Source organism: Dendrobates tinctorius, unplaced genomic scaffold, assembly GCF_039654945.1.
Source record: "Dendrobates tinctorius isolate UK_male_01 unplaced genomic scaffold, ASM3965494v1 ptg000084l, whole genome shotgun sequence".
In the NCBI taxonomy this organism is placed as follows: Eukaryota; Metazoa; Chordata; class Amphibia; order Anura; family Dendrobatidae; genus Dendrobates; species Dendrobates tinctorius.
The window spans coordinates 39,926,892-39,951,350 of NW_027361752.1; the positions used below are offsets into that span (position 1 = coordinate 39,926,892).

At 44.0% G+C, this 24,459-nt stretch overlaps 1 protein-coding gene across 5 annotated transcripts in view; it reads left to right on the forward strand.

The window, feature by feature from the left end:
- TIAM1 (TIAM Rac1 associated GEF 1) overlaps positions 1–24,459 on the forward strand; it is a 260,582-nt gene that overhangs the window by 120,512 nt on the left and 115,611 nt on the right. For all 5 annotated transcript variants that reach the window (XM_073584569.1, XM_073584565.1, XM_073584566.1 and 2 more), the window contains 2 exons: positions 14,442–14,531; positions 18,430–19,400. In XM_073584569.1, coding sequence (XP_073440670.1) covers positions 18,441–19,400 — 960 coding nt within the window. In that variant the 5' untranslated portion in view covers positions 14,442–14,531; positions 18,430–18,440. The remainder of the gene's footprint in view (positions 1–14,441; positions 14,532–18,429; positions 19,401–24,459) is intronic.

The following is a 24,459-nucleotide window of genomic DNA, read 5'->3' on the forward strand; positions in this document are numbered from 1 at the left end:
ACCATATGACCCTTTGTAATTAAATGTATCCCATTTTCTTTTATTCTTTGAAACGTAAAGTTGTGACCGATTGTGTTACTGCAGCATGAATGATTGTCACAGAACACATGACCTCATGTTTGCCGTGGAAGCCTGCATACCCCAATCGTAAATCAATGGCAGCCTTGACGAATCCACGGGAGGGGGGGGGGTTCTCCTGGTGTACGCAGCCGATGGTAGTAATGGTAGAAGCACATGTTCAGCTCTTCCCACATACTTACTATATTAATATTTTTATTGTAAGGAACCACAGACCCCACAGTGGTGGACCTCTCTCTGATCGTCCGCCAGCGTAGTGCGTACTGTTAATGCTGGGTTGTAATTTGGTGTTTTACTGCGGTTAGTGTTATAACTTTATGTACGGATAATAACAGAGAACTCAGAACTTTTCTCATAGTTTCTTCACTACTTGCCTCCATTCTGCCGGTAGACGTCCCAGATCTTTCTCTATAGGTAAACGCCCAGTCGCAGCCTGGATCAGAATAATCCTACAGGGGTCATAATCTGCCGCTAAAATCTCAATGATCCTGTGACCTACGCGAAGTCAATAGCTTAAATCTTGTTTATTATACAATATACCATATAAAGATATCAAAATGTATCCTACTTTATGGCACAGAGGAGAAAAAGATGAGGAAACAAACTGGTACAGCAAGGAGCGAGCGGGCACCTATGTAACCAAGGGTGAGTGGGAACATATTATTATTATTATTATTATTATTATTTATTGTTATAGCGCCATTTATTCCATGGCGCTTTACATGTGAGGGGGGTATACATAAAAACAAGTACAATAGTCTTAAACAATACAAGTCATAACTGGTACAGGAGGAGAGAGGACCCTGCCCGCGAGGGCTCACAATCTTCAAGGGATGGGTGATAATACAGTAGGCGAGGGTAGAGCTGGTCGTGCAGCGGTTTGGTCGATCGGTGGTTACTGCAGGTTATAGGCTTGTCGGAAGAGGTGGGTCTTCAGGCTCTTTTTGAAGGTTTCGATGGTAGGTGAGAGTCTGATATGTTGTGGTAGAGAGTTCCAGAGTAGGGGAGATGCGCGAGAGAAATCTTGTATGCGATTGTGGGAAGAGGAGATAAGAGGGGAGTAGAGAAGGAGATCTTGTGAGGATCGGAGGTTGCGTGCAGGAAAGTACCGGGAGACGAGGTCACAGATGTATGGAGGAGACAAGTTGTGGATGGCTTTGTATGTCATGGTTAGGGTTTTGTAATGGAGTCTCTGGGCAATTGGGAGCCAGTGAAGGGATTGACAGAGGGGAGAAGCTGGGGAATAGCGGGGGGACAGGTGGATTAGTCGGGCAGCAGAGTTTAGAATAGATTGGAGGGGTGCGAGAGTGTTTGAGGGGAGGCCGCAGAGCATGAGGTTGCAGTAGTCAAGGCGAGAGATGATGAGGGCATGGACTAGGGTTTTTGCAGATTCTTGGGTGAGGAATGAACGGATGCGTGAAATATTTTTGAGTTGAAGTCGGCAGGAAGTGGAAAGGGTTTGGATATGTGGTTTGAAGGAGAGATCAGCATCAAGGATTACTCCGAGGCAGCGAGCTTGTGGGACTGGGGAGAGTGGGCAGTCATTTACTGTAATTGATAGGTTCGTAGGGGGGGTCACGTGAGATGGGGGAAAGATGATGAATTCTGTTTTGTCCATGTTGAGTTTCAGATATCTAGTGGAGAAGAAGGATGAAATAGTGGACAGACATTGAGGGATTCTGGTTAGTAGGGAGGTGATATCTGGTCCAGAGATGTAGATCTGTGTGTCATCAGCATAAAGATGATACTGAAAGCCATGAGATTCTATGAGCTGTCCCAGGCCAAAGGTGTAAATAGAGAACAGCAGGGGCCCTAGGACTGAACCTTGTGGGACTCCGACAGATAGGGGGCGAGGTGAGGAGGTGGTGTGTGAGTGGGAGACGCTGAATGTCCGGTCTGTTAGGTATGATGAGATCCAGGAGAGGGCCAAGTCTGTGATGCCGAGGGATGAGAGGGTCTGTAATAATAGGGAATGGTCCACTGTGTCAAAGGCAGCCGACAGGTCCAGGAGGAGGAGGACAGAGTAGTGTCGCTTGCTCTTGGCAGTTAAGAGGTCATTGGTGACCTTAGTAAGGGCAGTTTCAGTGGAGTGGTGTGACCGGAAGCCAGATTGTAAGCGGTCGAAGAGGGAGCAAGAATAGAGATGGGAGGACAGTTCAAGGTAGACATGTTGTTCCAGTAGCTTGGAGGCGTATGGGAGAAGTGATATAGGGCGATAGCTAGATACAGAGGATGGGTCAAGAGAGGGCTTTTTGAGGATAGGTGTGATGGAGGCATGTTTAAAGCTTGAGGGGAAAACACCAGTTGTTAGTGATAGGTTGAAGAGATGGGTTAGGGTTGGGATGAAGACTGTGGTGAGGTTTGGGATGAAGTGGGATGGGATCGGGTCGAGTGCACAGGTGGTGAGATGTGATCTTGAGAGTAGAGTGGAGAGTCGATCTTCTGTAATGGTGGAGAAGTTGGTTTTGAAGGTGGAGGGCTGGGAAGTCGGGAGGAAGGGCTCTGGGGGTTGTTGACCAAAACTGTCCCTGATGTTATCAATTTTCTGCTTGAAAAATGAGGCAAAGTCTTCAGCTGAGATGAGTGGGGAGGGAGGAGGTGCTGGGGGGCGGAGGAGAGAATTGAAGGTGTTGAATAACTGTTTAGGGTTGTGAGACAGGGAGGATATGAGAGATGAGAAGTAGGTTTGTTTAGCTGTGGCGAGTGTGGTCTTGAAAGTAGTGAGGGACTGTTTGAATGCGATTAAATGCTCGTTGGAGTGGGATCTTTTCCATCTGCGCTCAGCAGCCCTGGAAGCTCGCCTCAGCTCTTTGGTCAGGCTGGTGTGCCAGGGCTGTCTGTTGATTTTGCGAGTTTTGGTATGTGTAAGTGGGGCAGCGGATTCCAAAGCTACAGCTATTGTGGTGTTATATAGAGCGGCAGCGTCATCCGCATTGTGTAAGGAACTTATATCTGTAAGAGGGAGGAGGGATTCGGAGAATGAGTGTAGGTCAAGGTGTTTAAGATTCCTGCGAGGGTGTGAAAGTTTGTGGGGTGGGGATTGTAGACATGGAGTGAAGAGGGAAGAGAATGTGAGCAGGTTGTGGTCAGAGAGAGGAAGAGGTGAGTTAGAGAGGTTAGCTAGGGAGCAGAGGCGGGTGAAGATGAGGTCCAGTGTGTGGCCATCTTTGTGGGTGGCTGTAGAAGACCATTGAGTGAGGCCGAAGGAGGAAGTGAGAGATAGAAGTTTAGTGGCAGCTGAGAGGGAAGTGTCAATGAGGATGTTGAAGTCGCCCATGATGATAGTAGGGATGTCCGCGGAAAGGAAATGAAGTAACCAGGTGGTGAAGTGGTCAAAGAAGGTGGTGGCTGGCCCTGGGGGGCGGTAGATGACAGCCAGTTGGAGGTTGGAGGGGGAGTAGATGCGCACAGAGTGCACCTCAAAGGAAGGGAGGGTAACAGAGGGTGGCAGTGGGATTGGGGTGAAGGAGCAGGTATCTGACAGGAGAAAACCAACTCCTCCACCATGTTTGCTGCTGGGGCGGGGGGTGTGAGAAAGGTGGAAGCCGCCATACGAAAGTGCAGCAGGAGAGGCTGTGTCAGAAGGGGTGAGCCAGGTTTCGGTGATGGCGAGGAAGGAGAGTTTGGTAGTAACGAAAAGATCATGGATGTAGGAAAGCTTGTTGCAGACAGAGCGAGCGTTCCACAGAGCTCCTGTTAGTGGGACTGGGGAAGCGGGGGCTGGGTGAATGGGTATAAGGTTGGAGAGGTTACGGAAGGTTGTGATAGAGCGTGGATGGGAGGTAGAAATGACTGTGGGAATGTGGTGAGGAGGACCAGGATTTGGAGCGATATCACCAGCAGTGAGAAGGAGCAGAGAAAGTGTTAGCAGGTGGGCGCAGGAGAGGGCATGAGGGGGCTGTCTGTGTTTGGAGACAGAGGATTGTATGTTAAGGAACAGTTTTGAGGCGGAGGTGAGGTGGATGGGGAGGATTGAAGAAGAGATGAACAGTTCCTTACTAGGAGTAGGGATTAGGGGAATTAGCAGAAAGTGAAGGATTATTGGGGTGAAAGTGAAAACAAACAGAAACATTGTTTACAGTGACTGTGTCCAGTTACCTTCAGTTCCCTTCTGGTTCAATTCTGGTTTTAATTCTTAAATTAATCTTCACACTTCTAGCACACACTTATAGCAATCACAATGCAGACTGAAGTCTATGCAGACTTGTACTCTGCAATATATGTACAACTAAGTGCAGTCAGGTGTGAAGCAGAGAGGAGTGGTCTCTGCTCATCTTGGCCAGACAATTAAGAGTGGACCAGATGTATATGATCAAGCCAGAGTAAACAAGGTCATAAATAACACTGGGGTAAGCTGGGGTTAGCTGAAAGGCATACCATGTGAATGCTAGGTGCAGAGGCAAGTCTATGTGCCATATAACAAATAACATATAACAAAATGCAGGCAATAAACAGAAGTGATACATAAGCCACAGAGAGGCTGGTGATCAATCAATAAGCATATAGCAAATGTCACCAGACTCAAAAGTCACAAGGGGTTAACCCAACTTAACTATAGAAGATGGCAGCGTCCGCTCGTTTCCCTGCTGCCCCTCGACGCGCACTTCGCATGGCAGCTTTATCAAATGAGGACTCTTCTTAAGGTTTGTCGCTGAAACGTCTAGGTTTCTCATATGTGCATCATCTGTACAGTTATCCATATTGGTTGCTTACATTTTTCCCCTCATTTATTAAACCAAGTCAGTCCTTCAAGAATGATGCAATTGGCCCTTATTAATGCGTAGAGTCTTCGTCCAAATTGGGTTGTCTTAGTTGGCTGATCAAGTAGCTGTATTGGTGGGGTCTACGTACCAGATATCCAAATAATGGTCGTACAGTTGTGGCCAAAAGTATTGACACCCCTGCAATTTTGTCAGATAATACTCAGTTTCTTCCTGAAAATGATTGCAATCACAAATTCTTTGGTATTATCTTCATTTAATTTGTCTTAAATGACAAAACACAAAAAGAATTGTCCTAAAGCCAAATTGGATATAATTCCACACCAAACATAAAAATGAGGGTGGACAAAAGTATTGGCACTGTTCGAAAAATCATGTGATGCTTCTCTAATTTGTGTAATTAACAGCACCTGTAACTTACCTGTGGAACCTAACAGGTGTTGGCAATAACTAAATCACACTTGCAGCCAGTTGACATGGATTAAAGTTGACTCAACCTCTGTCCTGTGTCCTTATGTGTACCACATTGAGCATGGAGAAAAGAAAGAAGACCAAAGAACTGTCTGAGGACTTGAGAAACCAAATTGTGAGGAAGCATGAGCAATCTCAAGGCTACAAGTCCATCTCCAAAGACCAGAATGTTCCTGTGTCTACCATGCGCAGTGTCATCAAGAAGTTTAAAGCCCATGGCACTGTGGCTAACCTCCCTAGATGTGGACGGAAAAGAAAAATTGACAAGAGATTTCAACGCAAGATTGTGCGGATGTTGGATAAAGAACCTCGACTAACATCCAAATAAGTTCAAGCTGCCCTGCAGCCCGAGGGTACAACAGTGTCAACCCGTACTATCCGTCGGCGTCTGAATGAAAAGGGACTGTATGGTAGGAGACCCAGGAAGACCCCACTTCTTACCCCGAGACATAAAAAAGCCAGGCTGGAGTTTGCCAAAACTTACCTGAAAAAGCCTAAAATATTTTGGAAGAATGTTCTCTGGTCAGATGAGACAAAAGTAGAAAAAAAAGTAGAGCTTTTTGGGCAAAGGCATCAACATAGAGTTTACAGGAGAAAAAAAGGCATTCAAAGAAAAGAACACGGTCCCTACAGTCAAACATGGCTGAGGTTCCCTGATGTTTTGGGGTTGCTTTGCTGCCTCTGGCACAGGACTGCTTGACCGTGTGCATGGCATTATGAAGTCTGAAGACTACCAACAAATTTTGCAGCATAATGTAGGGCCCAGTGTGAGAAAGCTGGGTCTCCCTCAGAGGTCATGGGTCTTCCAGCAGGACAATGACCCAAAGCACGCTTCAAAAAGCACTAGAAAATGGTTTGAGAGAAAGCACTGGAGACTTCTGAGGTGGCCAGCAATGAGTCCAGACCTGAATCCCATAGAACACCTGTGGAGAGATCTAAAAATGGCAGTTTGGAGAAGACACCCTTCAAATATCAGGGACCTGGAGCAGTTTGCCAAAGAAGAATGGTCTAAAATTCCAGCAGAGCATTGTAAGAAACTCATTGATGGTTACCGGAAGCGGTTGGTCGCAGTTATTTTGGCTAAAGGTTGTGCAACCAAGTATTATGCTGAGGGTGCCAATACTTTTGTCTGGCCCATTTTTGGAGTTTTGTGTGAAATGATCAATGTTTTGCTTTTTGCTTCATTCTCTTGTGTTTTTTTTCCATTTAAGGCAAATTAAATGAAGATAATACCAAAGAATTTGTGTTTGCATCATTTTCAGGAAGAAACTGAGTATTATCTGACAGAATTGCAGGGGTGTCAATACTTTTGGCCACAACTGTACATCAGGAGACAACCCACTGGTTATATTCCTGAACTCCATCTATGATTTCCTGACCCCCTCGGGTTTTCTAAAGTTTTGCCCCTTGTTGTAAAACCCTCGGAACCTTCGACTTTCTTGCGGAATTTTGACTTTTCGACCTGTTTTTCTATTAATCATCCACTGTGCTTTTTTTTTTTTTTTTAAAGCTCCTGGTGTAAAGTCTGCAACCTCACGTTACATTGTTCCTGTACTTTCTCTCCCACCACAGAAAAAAAATCCTTCTGAACTGGCCCCGAGGGGTTTAATTCCTTTAACAATCTTAAGTTAACACAAACTGTAACTAATTCCCACTGTGCCCGGTGCTTGCCAATATGTGGACCTTTTGTAGGATCAAAGATTGGCTGCTGAATAGCGCCCCGCTGCTTCCGAATTACATCCTGAATGCTTATTATTTGATTGCTCACCTAATTACAGTATTCACGCTTTTAACCCCTTCTTCCCCAAGGGCTCATTGTTTTCAGATTGAAGTGTAGTGGGATGGTAATTGCAGATATGCAAATGGGAGCTTTTTCTAGAAGTTTTGCCTGAGTTGGACTTTTTGATCTTGCCAATTACATGATTCTGTAGGGGAGTGTGAAGATTTGTGGGTTTGTATGCACGCATGTATATTCCGCAACTTCACCTCATACGAAGCTGGATTCTCATATTCTGAATGATCTCCACCGTTCTGTCTAAAATGTGCAAAGGTCAGAAAAACTGGTTTAAGATTTCTCATCGGTAGAAGTTTGGTAAGACGGCATTATCATATTGCCACCACATTGCCAAATGTTGCTGAGATATTGCAAAACCTTAACTACCTGGCTATTCTATCGGTCAGCCAGATCAACCCAATTTGGGCAAAGACTCCGCAAAGACCATTGCCACGAACACATAGATATTCATGAAGGCTTATGCTTCCAAAGTTACAGCAAAAACAATGCAGTTCTACTGCAATGTGACAGCAATGTCTGACCGCTTCCAAAGACCGCATTCAGAAGTGGATTTTTTTTTTTTTTTCACAAGAAAAACTAACGGCTCTGACCAGGCTCTGACCAGGCTCTGACCAGGCTCTGACCAGGCTCTGACCAGGCTCTGACCAGGCTCTGACCAGGCTCTGACCAGGCTCTGACCAGGCTCTGACCAGGCTCTGACCAGGCTCTGACCAGGCTCTGACCTTTTTTTTTTTTTTTTTGCATACCCATAGACATGCATTTCTGATTTTGATCTGACCCTCTGTTACAGTGAAATTAAGCTGGGATCTCCATTATAGATTGGGATTGATGTAGTTGTTACTTTCTACATGCGGCGTTGTTGAATAGCCCTCGAAAAATCACGCTCGCAGCTCACAGCCATGTTGTCCTTTACCAAAGCGCTTGGAATTTTTGTCCGGCTGACAAATGGCTTTGTCAGTTTCTTAGCTTGCAGATGACTTTGTGTTCGCATGTCTTTATCCTCAAGGTGGTTTGTGTCTGTGTCCCTGGCTGAGATTCCTGCTTGCTCTCCATCTCGCTTGCCCTGCAGAGCTCTTCCTTGTGCAGGGTCTTGGCGCAGTGCCGGAGGCTTCAGCACAAGATGTTGCTCGTTCCTCTGTGTTCTTTGTGGTGGAAACTGACACAATGAGGATGTCCACAATTGTCCTCCGTCCATCTTATACATATTGTATCCAGATTCTCATTTCCGTACAATTGAGGAATCGCGTCTGTACCTTCTTCGGAATCCCATTTTCAGAAAGGTTACTTGATGACAACTCAAAGAATTTCCTGGTGGCTAGTAATTATGAAATCCTGGCTTTTTTCATCCATCTATTTAGGACTTTTTTAAAAGGATTGTACAGATTAAAGCTGGCTGAACCTACAACTTGGTAATAAAAATGGCTGATTCCTATCCTCCATGTGAGTGCGAGGTGTGATCAGTTGGTCATTCATCCATAAAGTATCTAGTATATGTCTTCATGTAAGCCAACTTCTGCCCATAACATCCGTTTCGTAGTCAACCGGTCCTCGTTTCATACAACGTGTGCGTCTTATAATTATGTTTCTGAACGTTTCCAGGACGTGAGTAATGAATTACTTTGATTCTTCGTGACTTCCATGTTTGTTACCTTCTGAATCTCTTCTGCTTAGTCACGGTTTACCGGCAATTTTAGTCTTCGCGAATTATATGTTCCATTCGGAACCTTGCCTCGGAATGTAAACTCCTCCTAGGTGACAATTTATACAAATGGGACCTTGTCAGTGAGATCTGTTACTGTCCTCAAGCTAGACAAGTTACAATTTACACCAGGACTTTGCCAAATTTGTCACGTTGCCGCCCATTAGAAATATTTTTGGTGGGCTGTAAACAAATACATATTCCTTCCTCCATAAATCTGGTGCATCGGTGACCCCTCTTAAGCGGCATTTCCGCTGAAAGATGATCGTGGGCTAACGTTCGTTTCACCATTATTTTGCCGTGTAAACAGGCTGCCGATCACCTGATGAACAAGCAAAACCGTGGCTCAGTGGTTAGCACTTAAGCTTAGCACTGGGGTCCTGGGTTCAAATCTCACCAAGGACAACATCAGCAGTTAGTGTGCCTGCCTTCCCCGCGTTTGTGTGGATTTCCACCAAGTTGTCTGGTTTCCTCTCACACTTCATAGACCTACTGATGGGGAATGTAGATTGTCTGTAAAGCGATGGACCATTAATGGTTTTGTGTAAGCGAGCAAAATCAGTACCACACTCCGTACGTCAGGGGAAATCTTTGTGCCTCACAAAACATTATTGTTCTCGGCGGCACATTTTGTCCTGTGTAAACAGGACTCGTGCTGCTGAGAACCTTGGGCGCTTATGAGCACTGAGCGATGTATTGCATATTGCTCAGTGTGCATCTTCTACTTCGGTCTGTCCGTGTCCACAGGCTATGAAACAGAAGACGATGGGTAAAGATTTACCGAGCGGTGGCCATTTAGTACCATCACTCGGTTTGTGTGAACAGACCCAAGGCCATACACCACGATTTACATTTTTGCTTATGAGGGCTAAACAGTGTCCAAAAGTGTGAAAAAAAATAAGTATAATTAAATTAAAAAAATAGGCACTTTATGCCACACTTTTGGCTGTAAATTTGGCTTGTTGATCCTCCCCATTTCATAGCCCCCTACTCCTAGCCCGACACGTTCTTAGTTGCTGGTTGCAATCGGACATCAACTTACAAGTTATAGCTACTTCCGCATGGCACTAGTGATGTAGTTTTTTTTATTTCTTTTAGAAAATAGTTAATTTGCATTTTTTTTGTCATTGTAAAAGGAATAAATGGGTGTTCTACATGACACTACTGACACACATCCTGTATGGAGCCGGGCTCAGGTCCTGTTCCTACTATGGTCTGGAGTCCAGTGGGCGGTCCTATATAGTGATTGACAGCTATGTATACAAAGCCATAAAGACTTAGTCATTGGTTAGGACCGCCCACTGGACTCCTAAATCTGTGAAGAGATTAAAATCCATAAAAGGCAAGTTAATAATGATACATAGGTCTGACTTTAGTCTTGCGTAAATGGGGACCCATAAACCTATGTATCAATCTAGTCACCTTCTCCTGCTATGTTGCCTGCAGATCGGACGTCATATCTGAAGTTCACTTTAGGAAAATTTATCTAACACTTTTTTGATAATAATAAAAACCTTAATTTCAGCCCAGTTTGCTTTTATGTAACATCTATATTCGGCTTCATCACCGCTGCTTCTCCTGATGAGCTTCTTCCCCAAACTTTATTTCTGAACTTATAATGAGACAATTTCTGTCGCGTTTCCATGGAAACCAGCTGTTTTTTTTTTTTTTCCTTTAGAATGCAAGGGGTTTTTTTATTTTTATTTTTTATTTTTTTACGCCTGATTGCATAATTTAAGCTGATCCGCTGGATGCTGAACCTTGATTGGCCGATTCTGTTATATAATATTTGATATAGAGAGGAGACTGTCAATCCCGGCTGGAGGAGCGTGCACTTGATGATAAAAGGGCCACTATACCTAGACTTCGGGGTCTATTTTTTTTTTTTTTTTTTTTAAATATCTTAAAGGGACATTTCCTACATGGGATTTACACTGGTCAGATATTTATGGTGGGAATGGGTGCATCGGGTCCCCAAGGTTGCCTTAAGCATGGAGACAGGGCAAGAATTGAGGTGTTTGCACACGAGCAGACTTGTCAGCATTCTGGATTTTTATTTTTGTGTTTTTTTTTTTTCCTGCCTGATCGCAGTGCCCATCACATCACCAAGGACTGCAGCTGGTTTACCCCAGTTCACGACATAACAGAGGTGTGGGTGGTACAGCATGTAAAAATGTCCCATAAACGCTAATTTGGGAAGAAAGTTCCTGCAAGACAGACCCGGCGGCGCGGGACGATTGGGCATGGTAATTCAACATGTCCAATCGTTCTCTTACGGGCATCACCTGTTGGGGTGGGTGAAGAATTTTGAGGCGTAAACATGAGATGGTTGTCCAGTTCTGCCAAAAATTGTTTGACTTTAGTCTTGCGTAAATGGTGACCCTAAATACTTGTTCCTCATGGATGACTCCAAAAATTGTATTTTTGGGCAAATTTTTTTTATTTTTTATTTTCCTATTATCAAGTCACCATCAAATATGCTGCAGACATACTGTATGGCAAATGAGTAAGGAAAAGAAAAAAAAATCTCCCAAGTGGTCGGCAAGGCAGAGAAACTTTTTTTGAAACTTTTATCAAGCCCTTGGACTGGAAAATCTGGAAATATTTAAGGAGAATCCTAAACACATTTCTGTATTCTTAATTGGCAAATTCAGCCATAATGAATGGGGGAAGGGTGGGAAATAATTTCTTTGGGGTCCTATTTTCTTGGCGAAACTGGAAAGCACCCAAAGCAAGAGAATTTGACCTGTCCGGCACTGATGGCCCCAATGACTTAAGTTGAATTCTTCGTTTTCCCCATATATCGTAGAAGCTCCCGGCTGTGACTGTAGTGTCGGAATCTGAGCACTTCCACTTATCGAGGAGCCGAGCCCTCTGCACATTTTATGTAATCTCCTTCTATTCTTGCCGCAGCGCCCTGCCCGCGCCGGTAGATGAGACTTGTCAGAACAGACTCCCACCACGGATCTATTTTTACACGCGCAATCTGCTGTTCCGTACATTGCACAGTTGTGTTTCCTTACAAAAACCACAAGAAACCTGTACTTTCATTGTGGGATTTGGATATAATGCAAAAGTTTCCTGAAGAACGTCCCATTTTCAGACCAGAAACGATTAACCCTTCACCGGAAAGCTACTTTTGAATCGGTGAGATTAATTGGTACAACAATATTCTGCAACATTAGAAAAAAAAGTTAATGTTCTTAGCGATAAACCAATATGGTGATTTATTCCGAGAGTTGAAAGGTTGTTGTCCAGCTTGCAGCGGAGATTTGCCATTTGGGAAAATCAGTGGTGGCCATATTACTTTTCACCCAGGTTTTCCAGAAAGTATAACAGTTCAGATAAGAATGTTAAGAACTTTTAGGGGTCTTCTCATCTCAGTAACGTCCCTTATACGCATTAAGGTTGATGGAACCTCGGTTGATGGACACATGGTGGCCTGTCGACTCTCCTCAGAGATGATTTTGAAAGAGATTATGCGGTTTATTTAATTTAATAAAGATGTTTTCCAGGCAATTAAGCTGCCACCAATGCTCTAGGCATCTTAGTCAATAAGAAGCTAAATTGGAGTGCCCAGTGTCAGGCAGCTGCCACCAAAGCAGATAGGGTCATGGGATGCATTAGACGAGGTCTGGGGACACGAGATGAAAACATAATTCTCCCTCTGTACAAATCACTCGTCAGACCACACTTGGATTTTTGTGTGCAATTTTGGATGCCGGTGCTCAAGAAAGACATTACTGAACTTGAAAGGGTTCAAAGGCGGGCTACTAAACTGATAAATGGAGTTGGTTCACTTCAATACCCAGAAAGGCTATCAAAATTAGGTCTATTTACTCTAGAAAAGAGAAGACTTAGGGGAGACTTAATATATATGTACAAGTATATCAGAGGGCAATACAGAGATCTCTCCAATGAACTGTTTGTACCAAGGACTGTGACAAGAACAAGGGGGCATTATCTTCGTTTGGAGGAAAGACCATTTCTGCACCAGCATAGAAGAGGGTTATTCACGGTAAGAGCAGTGAGGCTCTGGAATTCTCTTCCTGAGGAAGTGGTGATGGCCAACTCACTGAATGAATGTAAGAAAGGAATGGATGCTTTTCTTGTGAGTAACAGTATAGAAGGTTACGAATAACAGAATATTATAGGTAGATGGTTGACCCAGCTTAGGGGAAGGAGTTTTTTTCCCTATGGAGAAAATTGGCTTCTACTCTGTGGGTTTTTTGCCTTCCCCAGGATCAACAATGCAGAACAGCTGCACTGAAAATAGGCTGAACTAGATGGACATAAGGTCTTCCTTCAGCCTTCAAAACTATGTTACTATGTTACTGAGCTGGGAGGGAGCCACAGGCATGTTTGGTCAACCTGCTATCTAAGTGGTGGCACATGGCTTAGATATTCCATTACTTTGACTTATTGGATTCCCACATGTACTGAGGTTCACAGCTTCAGCTCCTTTGAGAGTTTTACCTCTGTACAGTACAGGGTTGTTCCTGGCCACCGGCTGCAAACTGGCTCCAGTCAAGAGAATGCGGCTAACTGTAGTCCCGGGCTCAGCAAGAGGACCAGGAACGCCACTGTGCCATAAGAGGTTCAGTACTAAGTCATGCAGCCACTCCCTCCATTTTCAGGATTAATGGGGTTCTCTGTCAGACTCCCAGAAGTCATTACAGGGTTTGTCCCTTATATTATCCTGCTTGATTGACAGTGGCGGCATCCTTGTGCTCTTCCAAATGCCTCTGAGGTGGCTTTTGCCTCTCCCCTTTTGCCTCAAGCTGGCCGATATTGAACACTAGCCCTTCAAAGCAGTGCTTACAAAGCCAATAGAAAAGAGCTTGTAAGCACATGCACTTTTGGCCATAAACAATAAAATAAATGACTGTTCTTGAAAATGGATAAGTTGCTTATTACGAGCCCCTTGCAATTTTACCCATATAATATTGAAATAACCCCTTTTTAGTGATTGCTTACTCTTGCGGTGTGCCGTCCTTTTCTGCCTGTTTTTTTTTTTTTTTTGCATTTTAGAGGGCGATGCTCTTGTATATTGTGATAAAATGTATTTCCCTAGTGCAGGGATACACAGGAATCGTCTCCCCTGCCATTACACCCCATCATTGGCACATAGTGATGGAGCAATTTCTGAGGTTCCTCTTGTGCAGTTTTTCTGCATTATGAGGCTTTTATTTCGTCGTATAAGGATGAGGGGTCAGAATACATTACGGCAGAGGGTTTCCATCTCTGTAACCTTACAGCGCGGTTACTCGCTGGTAAAGCATGTCAAGGAGAAGCCGCCTTCTGTTCCGACACTTTCGCAGCTACATGGCTATTGTAGAAGCTGCTCCATAGTAACGGCAGATCCTCGGCTCGGAGCCTTTGCTTCCTTCGGTGCGATCTGTAAAGGCGAGGGGATTTTCATCCATTATATTATATATTTTATGTCACCCAGCTTTTCCATACTGCTGAACGGAAATGCATCCTGACTCGGATACAATCCAGAAGGGAAAATCTGTCTACATCACTACAAAGACGACCGATCTATGAAGGCGATATTGGTGTCAGAGTCTTAGGGAGGCGCAAATATAAAAAAAAATCTATAAAATTCTGTAATTTTTTTTCTATATCAACAATGTACTATTTTCATTTTTATTTTATTTTATTTTTTTTATTTCAGGACTTATTCAGCCAAATCAAGAAATGAATGACCTGAACGCAGAAAGGCCTTATGTGGAGTGATGCTGAATCCGTTGTTCCTCTGCCAGAGGTGACTGTGCTTCCTGCGTACGATGATGATGATAACGGAGCATTTCCACTTGTCATTTACCCCCTGACACTTCATGTCCTCAGACTACAAAGGCTTTGTATAGGGCCTCCTTAATCATGAACTCTGTATAACCCCGCCCCTACCACTGATTGGCAGTTTTCAGCCAGTGCTCAGTGTACACAGCTGCCAATCAGTGGTGTGGGCGGGGTTATACAGAGCTCAGCATTCTGAGCACTGCTAGATCTGCAGCAGAGAAAACTATGACTTTTATCAAAAGTACAACACACAGCCCATTAATGACACATCACTGCAATCAGGGTCTCTTCCCCTGCATCATACAGCTGGTCAAACTACAATAGCAAAAACCTGCTGACAGACTCATTCATTCCTTAAAAGGGAGTCTATCAACCCTAGACCATTCAATTAACTCACATAGTCAAGGTAATAAAGGCTAAAGATCGCTTTGACATTAAAAAATATTTCTAATGGTTAGTTGTTGCCTTTAGTTAATAAGATTGCACTAAATTTCTATCTGCAATCTTTATTCATTTTCGGCCCCCCTGATATTTATTGTGCAGCCAAATGCATGTTTCAAATTTTTCTCCTTTGTCGGCATCTCTCCCAGTAATATAGGCTGTATGTAAAGTCTGTTTTCTCTCTTCATTAGCTCGTATATCAGTATGACTTCTATCTTGCACTTATTTCCTCATTATTGGCGTTCCTTCTTTTCTGTAGCATGTTTTCTCTCCCCTCCCTGAGACTGTAGATACTTAACCCCCTCTCCATGTTGTAGAGTACTGAGTACAACAACCTTCTTTCCTGCGGCTGTCTCTCAAAACTGAGAAAAGGGAGGATGAGTGCAGAGAGCGATGGCAGAATTGAGGAGGAGCTCTGACAGATTTCTAACATTTTTGCAGATCTACAATGGTAGAAAATGTTTAAAGAGGTCTATCTGGAAACATGCCATTTAGGAAGCAGTTGAACAATCAAAGAAAACGCTGTTTGTAGATGTAAATGACAATAATGTTGGAATTACAAACAGCTTGCTGATGGTTGCCAGATGGCAACATGCTTATTCTCTATGTATATTACATAAGAGTTTACATTTTTTGCCAAATATCTCTCGATGATATATTTATCAGTGGCAGCAAAAGTCGAGCAATGGGACATAGTGTTCAGAAGCATCTAGGCAGCACGCTCGCAATGGGGAACACTCGGATGCTTTCTTCACGCCGCTGCTTAAAACAGGAACAGCGGCAACAGTAAAACAGTGGCGCTGGGCTTTCAGTGACTACTTCATGCCTTTAGTGATGGTAGCACAAACCTGCTGACAGTTTCCTTTTAAACCTTCTATATACAAGTGCCCATATAAACTTTAGTACAAAGCGGACCATTTTTTTTTGCTTTTTATTCACCTTAGTGATTTTTAGGAAAAGGCAAAACGTCCCCAGAGGAGCCCAGCTTTCTGTAATGTGTATTTTGTTTTTCTATTTCCCCCCCCATTGTAGGCGCTTTCCGTGCACTTGAAGCCGACATTAGATCTTTCCCCTACAGGCGTTGCTCTTTCACATTCATCCATTTCTATTCTGTCAGCGGAAAAGCTTTCAACGGTTGAATCTACCTCGAGGGGGAAGTGACAATGTCCTTTTATGCTCTTGCATCAACAGCCTTGTCACCGGTCACTCTGCCCTGTCGAGACTTTCCCTTTTAATTGAGGTCACCCATCCATTATCCCTTTGAGAAACTTCCCTGCACTTTACTCCATCTGACTGACCAATTTGTGGCAGACTCTGCAAACAGCTGCACTACGGCGGAATCATCGGAGGGACGCGGCGCCGATCGCTCACTTCACCTTTTACTTATCGCACTCCTTTTTGTTTGCTTTGTACATTAAGTGAAAAATTGTTACTGGCACTGAGATAATGGGAAACTGCAGTTGATCTGAATCTCTTCCCTTTTTTTTTTTTTTTTGTACATTAGTATAATTACATCTTTTTCCTTTTTATTTTTTTGCTTTTTGTTTTAAATTTTTTGTAGTTTTATCTTGCTGAAATTATGTAGCCAGGCTCTGATTCATTCTGTCCGAACAGCGTGAATCGCGGGATCAGTTCCATTTTTCTGAGGAAGAACTTGGAAAGTGGTTTTTTTATTTATTTTTTTTTTTTGTATTTTTAATTTTTTTATAGAGCTGTTCATTTTCTTTGAGAATTCTACTAAAAAACTGACTTTGCATAAATCAATAGTACAGGTGAAAATAAGAAATTTTTTAGTATTTCCCATAGTGCATTCTTCCCATAGTGCATTCTTCCCATAGCATTCTTCTCCCCCACCCCCCCACCCCTTCCTTTCTTCTAAACTTCTCATTTACTCTGAAAAATAAAGGTTAACTCCATCTTCTGCGGACTGCTATTACACTCTCCATAGAGGATATGAGGAGCAGAGTGAGAAAATAAGCAGAGGCAGACGCGTAAGACCACTCTGCGCTCTCTAACAAGTCTTTTACCTCACTCCAGAGCTGGATTCGCATCTACACAGCTCATAACTGTTATAAAATGTCTTCCATGCCGCGGCTGCTTTTATCTGTGCTCTAACCGAATGCAGGAAAACCTCCGTGCGTGGCTTATATGGGAGAATTCATCTCCGCTTATCTCCTCTCTCCAGCTCAGAGTGGATTGCAAAATAAGAGACAGAGCCCGCAGAGGGGAACTGCCAGATACAAGTCATATTATGGCCAGAAATGGTGTTACTCCTCCTGTACACACAGGATAGATCATTGTGAAAAGTGACCTCAAAAGTATGGTTTAAAATACTATATGCATTTTCGTTAGATAAATCCATTAATATACGCTCTCACATTCCAATGCTCAGTCAGTAACACCAGCATTACCATAATGGGAACATTAATCCGTTACCTTTATTACATTTATTAAATCATTAAGCGTTAATTAGACGTTGTCATTTGTGTTGTCTGAGTGACATGTGTATGTATTGTAATTGCAGTGTTGGAATATATTACTCTCCTTTTTAGATTCTCGTCTGAATTCCATTCTTTGTCTACTGTTGTGCATATATTGCCTGCGTGGTATAATACGCAGCAGGTGCAATCAAATTTTTTTTTTTTTATTATTTAAAGGTGTTTAGGATTAGAAATGACTGTTTTCTTAAAAAAAAAAAAAACAAAACAAAAAAAAAAACACAGCACCATACATGTCCACAGGTTACACAGATTGCAGTTTGGCCCGATTCACTTAAATGAAGCTGAGCTGCAATACCAGATGAGGCCCATGGATGAGTGAGGCACTGTTTTAGATATTTGCGTTAGTGTTGAAATTATTGGTAAATTACCCTAGACATGACTAGTAACCATGCATTTGTCGTGTATAGTCCCCTACCCTACCCGACCTACTGGTCCTCCTGCGTTCAATATGGCCACTTCATTTCGGTGAAAGCGTACTTTAGACTTTGCCACTGCTCCCTATGCCGAAGGAAAGGCAAGGAAGGCCATGGTTCAGTCTTGCCACCATAATCTACATTCCACGTGGGCGGCCATCTGTAGGAGGCATATCTCCTTGTAGTCCACCTTGTAGACCCAACATCATCTCATCACACCTCCTGATGTGGAAGAGTGACGTTGTAGAACACCTTTTTTTAAGGTTATTTTAGAAAATATTTTGGTACGCCGATAGCGTTGTGACCTCCACACTCCTGTGGAGACACGTGCACGATCAACAAGTATTGGTCTCGGCAGATGTATGGGGTCGTAACGTCCTTGATGCACCGCTCTCTTCCAATGTGGAAGCGAGCACTGGAAAACTCTTGAAGCCAAGCTCTAAAGTTTCTTACGCTGCACTCTTGTCTTGGATGCAAATGGTTATTTATTTATTTTTTTTTTCTTTAGACTGTGAAATCATGGGAAACGCAGAAAGCCAAAATGTAGAGCAAGCTTTGTACGGTAAAGAGCACCCAAGCCTGGGCCGCAAGCACACCTCCCGCTCTCTCCGTATCTCCAACAAAGCTTCGCGCCGTACGAGGCATGCTTCTTCTGGGAAGCCGGTGCATCGTAATTCAGAAGTCAGCAACAGGTCAAGTAGTACTCCCAGCATCCCACAGTCTCTTGCAGAAAATGGCATGGAACCCTACTCTCAGGATGGCACCCTCGATGACTACGACAGCCGAGGATGGGCAGACATGGGCATGAGACCCGTTTCCTATCACACCGATTCTTCCGTCACTCCTAGCTTGAACAGCAGCACAGTCCTCACCGCGGCCTCCGTCCAGAGTATGCAGGATTCGGAAGAAGGTAGACTCTACGGCGAGGAACCCGCCTACTACCCTGACGGAAACGGTCGATCTCAACTGTACTTAACCAACGGGCCCACCCTCTTGGATACCGCCAGTTTTAAGAAGAAGCGCTCCAAATCGGCCGACATATGGAGGGAAGACAGCCTCGAGTTTTCACTCTCGGACCTGAGCCAAGAACACTTAACTAGCACCGAGGAGATCCTATGTTCCACCGAAGAGAAGGATTGCGAAGAAACCATAAGGATTGATCCTGGAGACTCTCCCACCCAGCTGGACTCTTCTCAACGTGCCAACTCCTTAACAGACTTGTACCCTCAGAAGAGCCAGCTCGCCACCATCAACGGTGTCCCCAGGAATAAGTTTATGATATACTGTCGAAATTTGGTGTCTCACCCGCCAGAGGCTGTCCAATACAAAACGTCAGCCGCTTCCGTCAATGAGGCGCCGTCCTACAGCAACTACAACACCCTCCCCTGCAGGAAGTCACACTGTCTGTCCGAAGGGGCTACAAACTTGAAGCTCAGCCATAGTAACAGCATGCACGGGCGCCGGGCGAAAACTACTCAGGTAAAGATTTGCCTTTTAGAACTTCACCTTTAAGTGTAATGTGTCACTCAGCCTCATGTCTCGCTCCTCTAGAAAACTGTGTGACCTTCACCTCTGCAGCTGTAATTGTGCATATGTTGGACGTCACCCAGCTTTCTCAGGAACTGATACAAATTCTATTTAGCTGCTTATTTTTTTTAAGACCATGACAGATCTAATGTACAGTGTATATTCAGGGTAATGCGCCCCCTACTGTAAACTATAAGAAGCCGCAAAGTCAGCATGGAGTCCCATCACTGTGTAAAATCACATGACCACAGGTGCGGAAAATATGAAAAGTCCACAGAACTTCTAGATTTAGATTTTCTTTAGAATTTAAAGTAAGGATCTAGTATTCTTTGTTCTATGGAATACTACAGCAGCTGGAGACAGGTGTGTGTAATGAGGTTCTGCAGCAGCTGGAGACAGGTGTGTAATGAGGTTCTGCAGCAGCTGGAGACAGGTGTGTGTAATGAGGTTCTGCAGCAGCTGGAGACAGGTGTGTGTAATGAGGTTCTGCAGCAGTTGAGGACAGGTGTGGGTAATGAGGTTCTGCAGCAGCTGAGGACAGGTGTGGGTAATGAGGTTCTGCAGCAGCTGGAGACAGGTGTGTGTAATGAGGTTCTGCAGCAGCTTGAGACAGGTGTGTGTAGAGAGGTTCTGCAGCAGCTGAAGAGATGTGTGTGTAGTGAGGTTCTGCAGCAGCTGGAGACAGGTGTGTGTAATGAGGTTCTGCAGCAGTTGAAGACAGGTGTGGGTAATGAGAAGAAAAGCAATGTCTCGCTTATTGTCCTTCAGTTCTTGGTGACGGGCAGAGCCGTGTGCGTGCAGTGCCACTCATCTCTGTACGATCGTGTGTATTGTTGGTTTTGTGTGTGATGTTATATATAATCTGTTCTTTTTTTTTTTTCTTTCGAGAATCCCCGGCTGCGATGCGATGTCGCCGTGACCTGAGTAGTTGTCATAGGAATCCTGTCCCCTAAATCTGTCGGTAGTTCGCCCTTTTCTGTAACCAGCAGCAACCAATGACGTATTTATTGCACTGGAAACGGTTTTGCTCTAGAAAACATTGATAGAAATCTGTGTGATGTAATATTTCTAGGGGAAGCGATGTTCCCGTAAACCGCAGACCCTTGTGCCGTGTTGTCAGGAAACACGTGACTGACAGCCTGACTACAAACTCTGCATCCTCTGATTAATTGTGACACATCTCTGTGCTTACAGGACATGTCCGCCTTTGTACCTTTGTTCTTTTTTTTGTCCCAGTCCTTCAAAAATAAAGCACAAGGCCACTTTGCAGTCAGTTTTGCCTCTGACATGTGTGTTTGTCCATCACCTTTATAGAAAATGGCATCTCTATGGCAACAGACAACAAACACACCCCTGTGTAGTCGGATTTTAGTGTATTACTCCTTTCTATCTGCTCTTTACATCTTGCAAACCTGTCAGAAGTATTTTACCTTAAAGAATAAGTAATTTTTTTTAATTTAATAAACTAATAGTAGACATGAAAATAAGCAATATTTTTTAACATGTCTTATGTGAGAGATCTTCTTTGTCCTTCCGGACTGATCGTTCATTCTCAAAATTCTCAAGCGAATTCAGACTTTTCCATCACTGAGAGGTGGTGCTCATAAAGTTCTGTGGAGAACTGTAGCCGTCACTTTAGCAGCACTAGCGGCGGAATGTTTGTCAGCCTCTAGCTCCTCCCTTCTCCATATAATTTTAAAAGCACCAACTGTCATTTACCATCTCCGTAATGGAAAAATCTGTCTTCACGGAACACAGATTTTACTCATGAACTGGGAGTGAACGATCAATCCCGGAGGGATGAAAAGCAAAATTCTGTCAAAAGAGATTTTAAAAAATGGCTTATTTTTGGTGTAATATTTGGTATTAATTTCCGTTATAAAGGGTAACCGTCAGTTTGATTCATGCTATCCATGCCGTAACCTTCAAATGTTGATCTTGAGAAAAGGGCCAGTTATTTTTTTAAGACTGTAGATTTAGGATTAACCACTTTCTTGCCCCCCATTGAGGGGGGTCTCCTCTCTAGTGGGTAGTAATCTGGGCTGAGTGCTCCCTCCTAATCCTGTTTTGTTAACTTACATTTCTGTCCACTTAGTGCCCCAACTACTTAAACAGATTTCCAGCCTGAATTACATATGGCTTAATTGGTTTACATTTTCTTTAGCTTCATCTGATCTGTGGTGATGGCACTCTGGTGGTGGTCTCTGCTCCGCCTAGAATCCTAAATTGGCCCCCCCCCCCCCCAATCTCAATCTACCCCTCATCTCTATTTAAGATTGTCAAAAGGTTTAATTTTTTTGCTAAGAGAAAATGGTTGAAAGCTGCCGGTCCCGATAGAACGACCCTTTAGTGACTGCTCGTATCGGTCAGTGAGTCACGGGGGGGCTGCCAGATATCTCCAAATTTGATAGGTCTCTCCATAGATGGCTGGGAAGAGAATATGCGTGGCTCAATAACTTGCACAAGCAAATATTTGCTAGCATTGTGTATGTGGCGTCTCGCCTTCCGCTGACCCCAGTGTGTACGGAGCCCTCCGCACTGTTGTCACAGATGTCCTGTCCCATTATGCAGTATATTACCGGTGTGATGGGACCGCCGCAGCCAAGAATGCCGCCATCCATACAAATACTGAAAATTCTCTACAAGTAAGAAGTCACTCGTGCTCTGAACTCTGCAAAATTCTCACTTGTGCTGGGATTTGTAGTCCTACCATAGAGATCCTGTTTAGGTCATAGACTCTTGAGCTCCGTGTTATAAGGCAAATTCCAACTGAGGGCAACACGCGCATGGAGAAAGAGTGTGTGTTCTTTGCAGGTTTCTGGATTCTTTAATTTTTTTTTTAACACTTTTTGCTGCATTTAAAATAATAAAAAAAAAAATCTTTAAATAAATCTATAAAAGATAATGCCACAGACTGTGGGGTGGGAGAGGAGGTAAAAAAATAGTAAGCTTTTGTCTTTCTTGTAAAATCTCTGTTGTCCATAGCAGTTACCGTAATTAGAATGTCGCTAAACTTTCTCCCGGAGCTTATGAAAAAGGAATCATAGAATCATAGAATCGTAGAGTTGGAAGGGACCTCCTGGGCCATCTGGTCCAACCCCCTGCTCAAAGCAGGATTCGCTAAATCATCCCAGTCAGATGTCTGTCCAGCCTCTGTTTGAAGACTTCCATTGAAGGAGAATGTTTCGCTGTGATTGGTTGCTATGGGCACCAGACAGTTTTCAGGTTTGTAGTGTGTTTTTTTTTTTTTTTTTTTTTTTTAACATATTAAAGATTTTAAGTCTCTGTTCACACCAAGGTTTTTTTAGGCATCCAAAAAAAGTTTTTAGAGCGGGAAAAAAATTTTAAGCCGTTTTTGATTTCCTGAGGCGTTTTCTTAAAAAGCATTTTTTGCTGCCTTTGGATTAGTGTATTGTTTCGAGAGGATTCCATCCAGATCTACTCCAGAGTGGCCACGTGTTCTATCATGTTCACAGGATTTATATATATCATTCCAGAAAACTAAGTATTTTTTTTTCCAGACACACAATGCAAAGACTGAGTCAACTTCTCCCCTTTATCTGGTGTCAGATGTCATTTTCATATTGCCCACACCTGTTACTTTCCACAGGTGAGTTTGAACGAGCATCACATGTTTGAAACAAAGTTGTTTACCCCCAATTTTGGAATGTTAGCGACCATTATTTCTCTTACTCATTTATGTGGTTCGTGTGAGATCGTCCAATTTGCCTTCCCCCCATCCTTGTGATGTTCCAGTACACGCAAAGAAAATAAACATGTGTAAATGCAAATAATTTCCTAGAAGAAATACTTCACTTTCTGGAAGAATTTCAAGGGCGCCAACACTTTCGGCTGTTGGTCAAAGCACCCTGAAGCAAATGTAACCTGTGTACAATCCTGCTGAATAAGCAAAAAATAGTGATCAGATGACAGAATAGGTGCTGGGCCGCCCTGCTCCTCCCTGCCGGGCTCCGGTCTCTCCAGGGTGATATTTCACACCTCAGAATGTATCTGATTGTGAAGGCACTACATACTGTATATAGTCTCCCCAGGGGCGTAAATATAATAGGTGCAGAGGTTGCTGTTGCACCAGTGCCCTGGAGCCTAGGGGTCCCAAAAGGTCCCTTCGGCCTATATGAGAAGACTTAAGGCCCCTTTACATTTACCGATGCACCAGCGATCCCGACCAGCGATACGACCCGGTCAGGATCGCTGGTGCATCGCTAAATGGTCGCTAGTGAGCTGCCAAACAGGCAGATCTCACAGCGATGCAGCAGCGATACAGCAGTCATTACTTACCTTTCAGACGCGGCGATCCTGACGTCCTCCCGTCCGCGTCCACGCGTCGCTTGTCGACGCCAGCAGGAAGTGCCCGACGAGAAATGGAGCTGCGCGATCAGCGATGGACAGCGGGGGAGCCGGTCGGAGGTAAGTATCACACATAGCGATATCGCTGCTGCGTCACCAAATCGATGATGCTTTAGCGATATTGTTAGCGATATCGCTATGTGTAAAACCCCCTTAAGAATATTAAAGACTTGCAGTAATTGGGGGATCTGTTAGAAATTTTGCACTGAGGCACGCGAGCTTCTAGTTACACCCCTACCGCCTCTAGTCCCCCCATTTCCAGTGGGTGCCGGGAAGAAAGCCAGACAGGTCTGTCAGTGATTTATCTCCCCTGAAAACTAAACGCGTTCACATTTCACCTGCGCGATTCTCCTCTCCTCAATGTGACCGGAGAGAGGTGTGAGGTCTCCATACAGACTGGCTGAATATTATCAGAGGGCTCCACTGACTCTACTGTGTATGGGATCTTCCCGACTCTCCCTTCGACAAACTATGTCCGATATGGGACCGCTGATACTTTTGGGTTCGGTAAGATAAGCCATCATCTGAGGAGTCTGGCATTGGTGCTCTCGTAGAGAACTCAGGAGAGGTCCTCAGAGAGAACGCTTCTGTGTATGAGGGAGTCTGGAGAGACATCTGCCAGCCAAACAATCGTCCGTTCGAC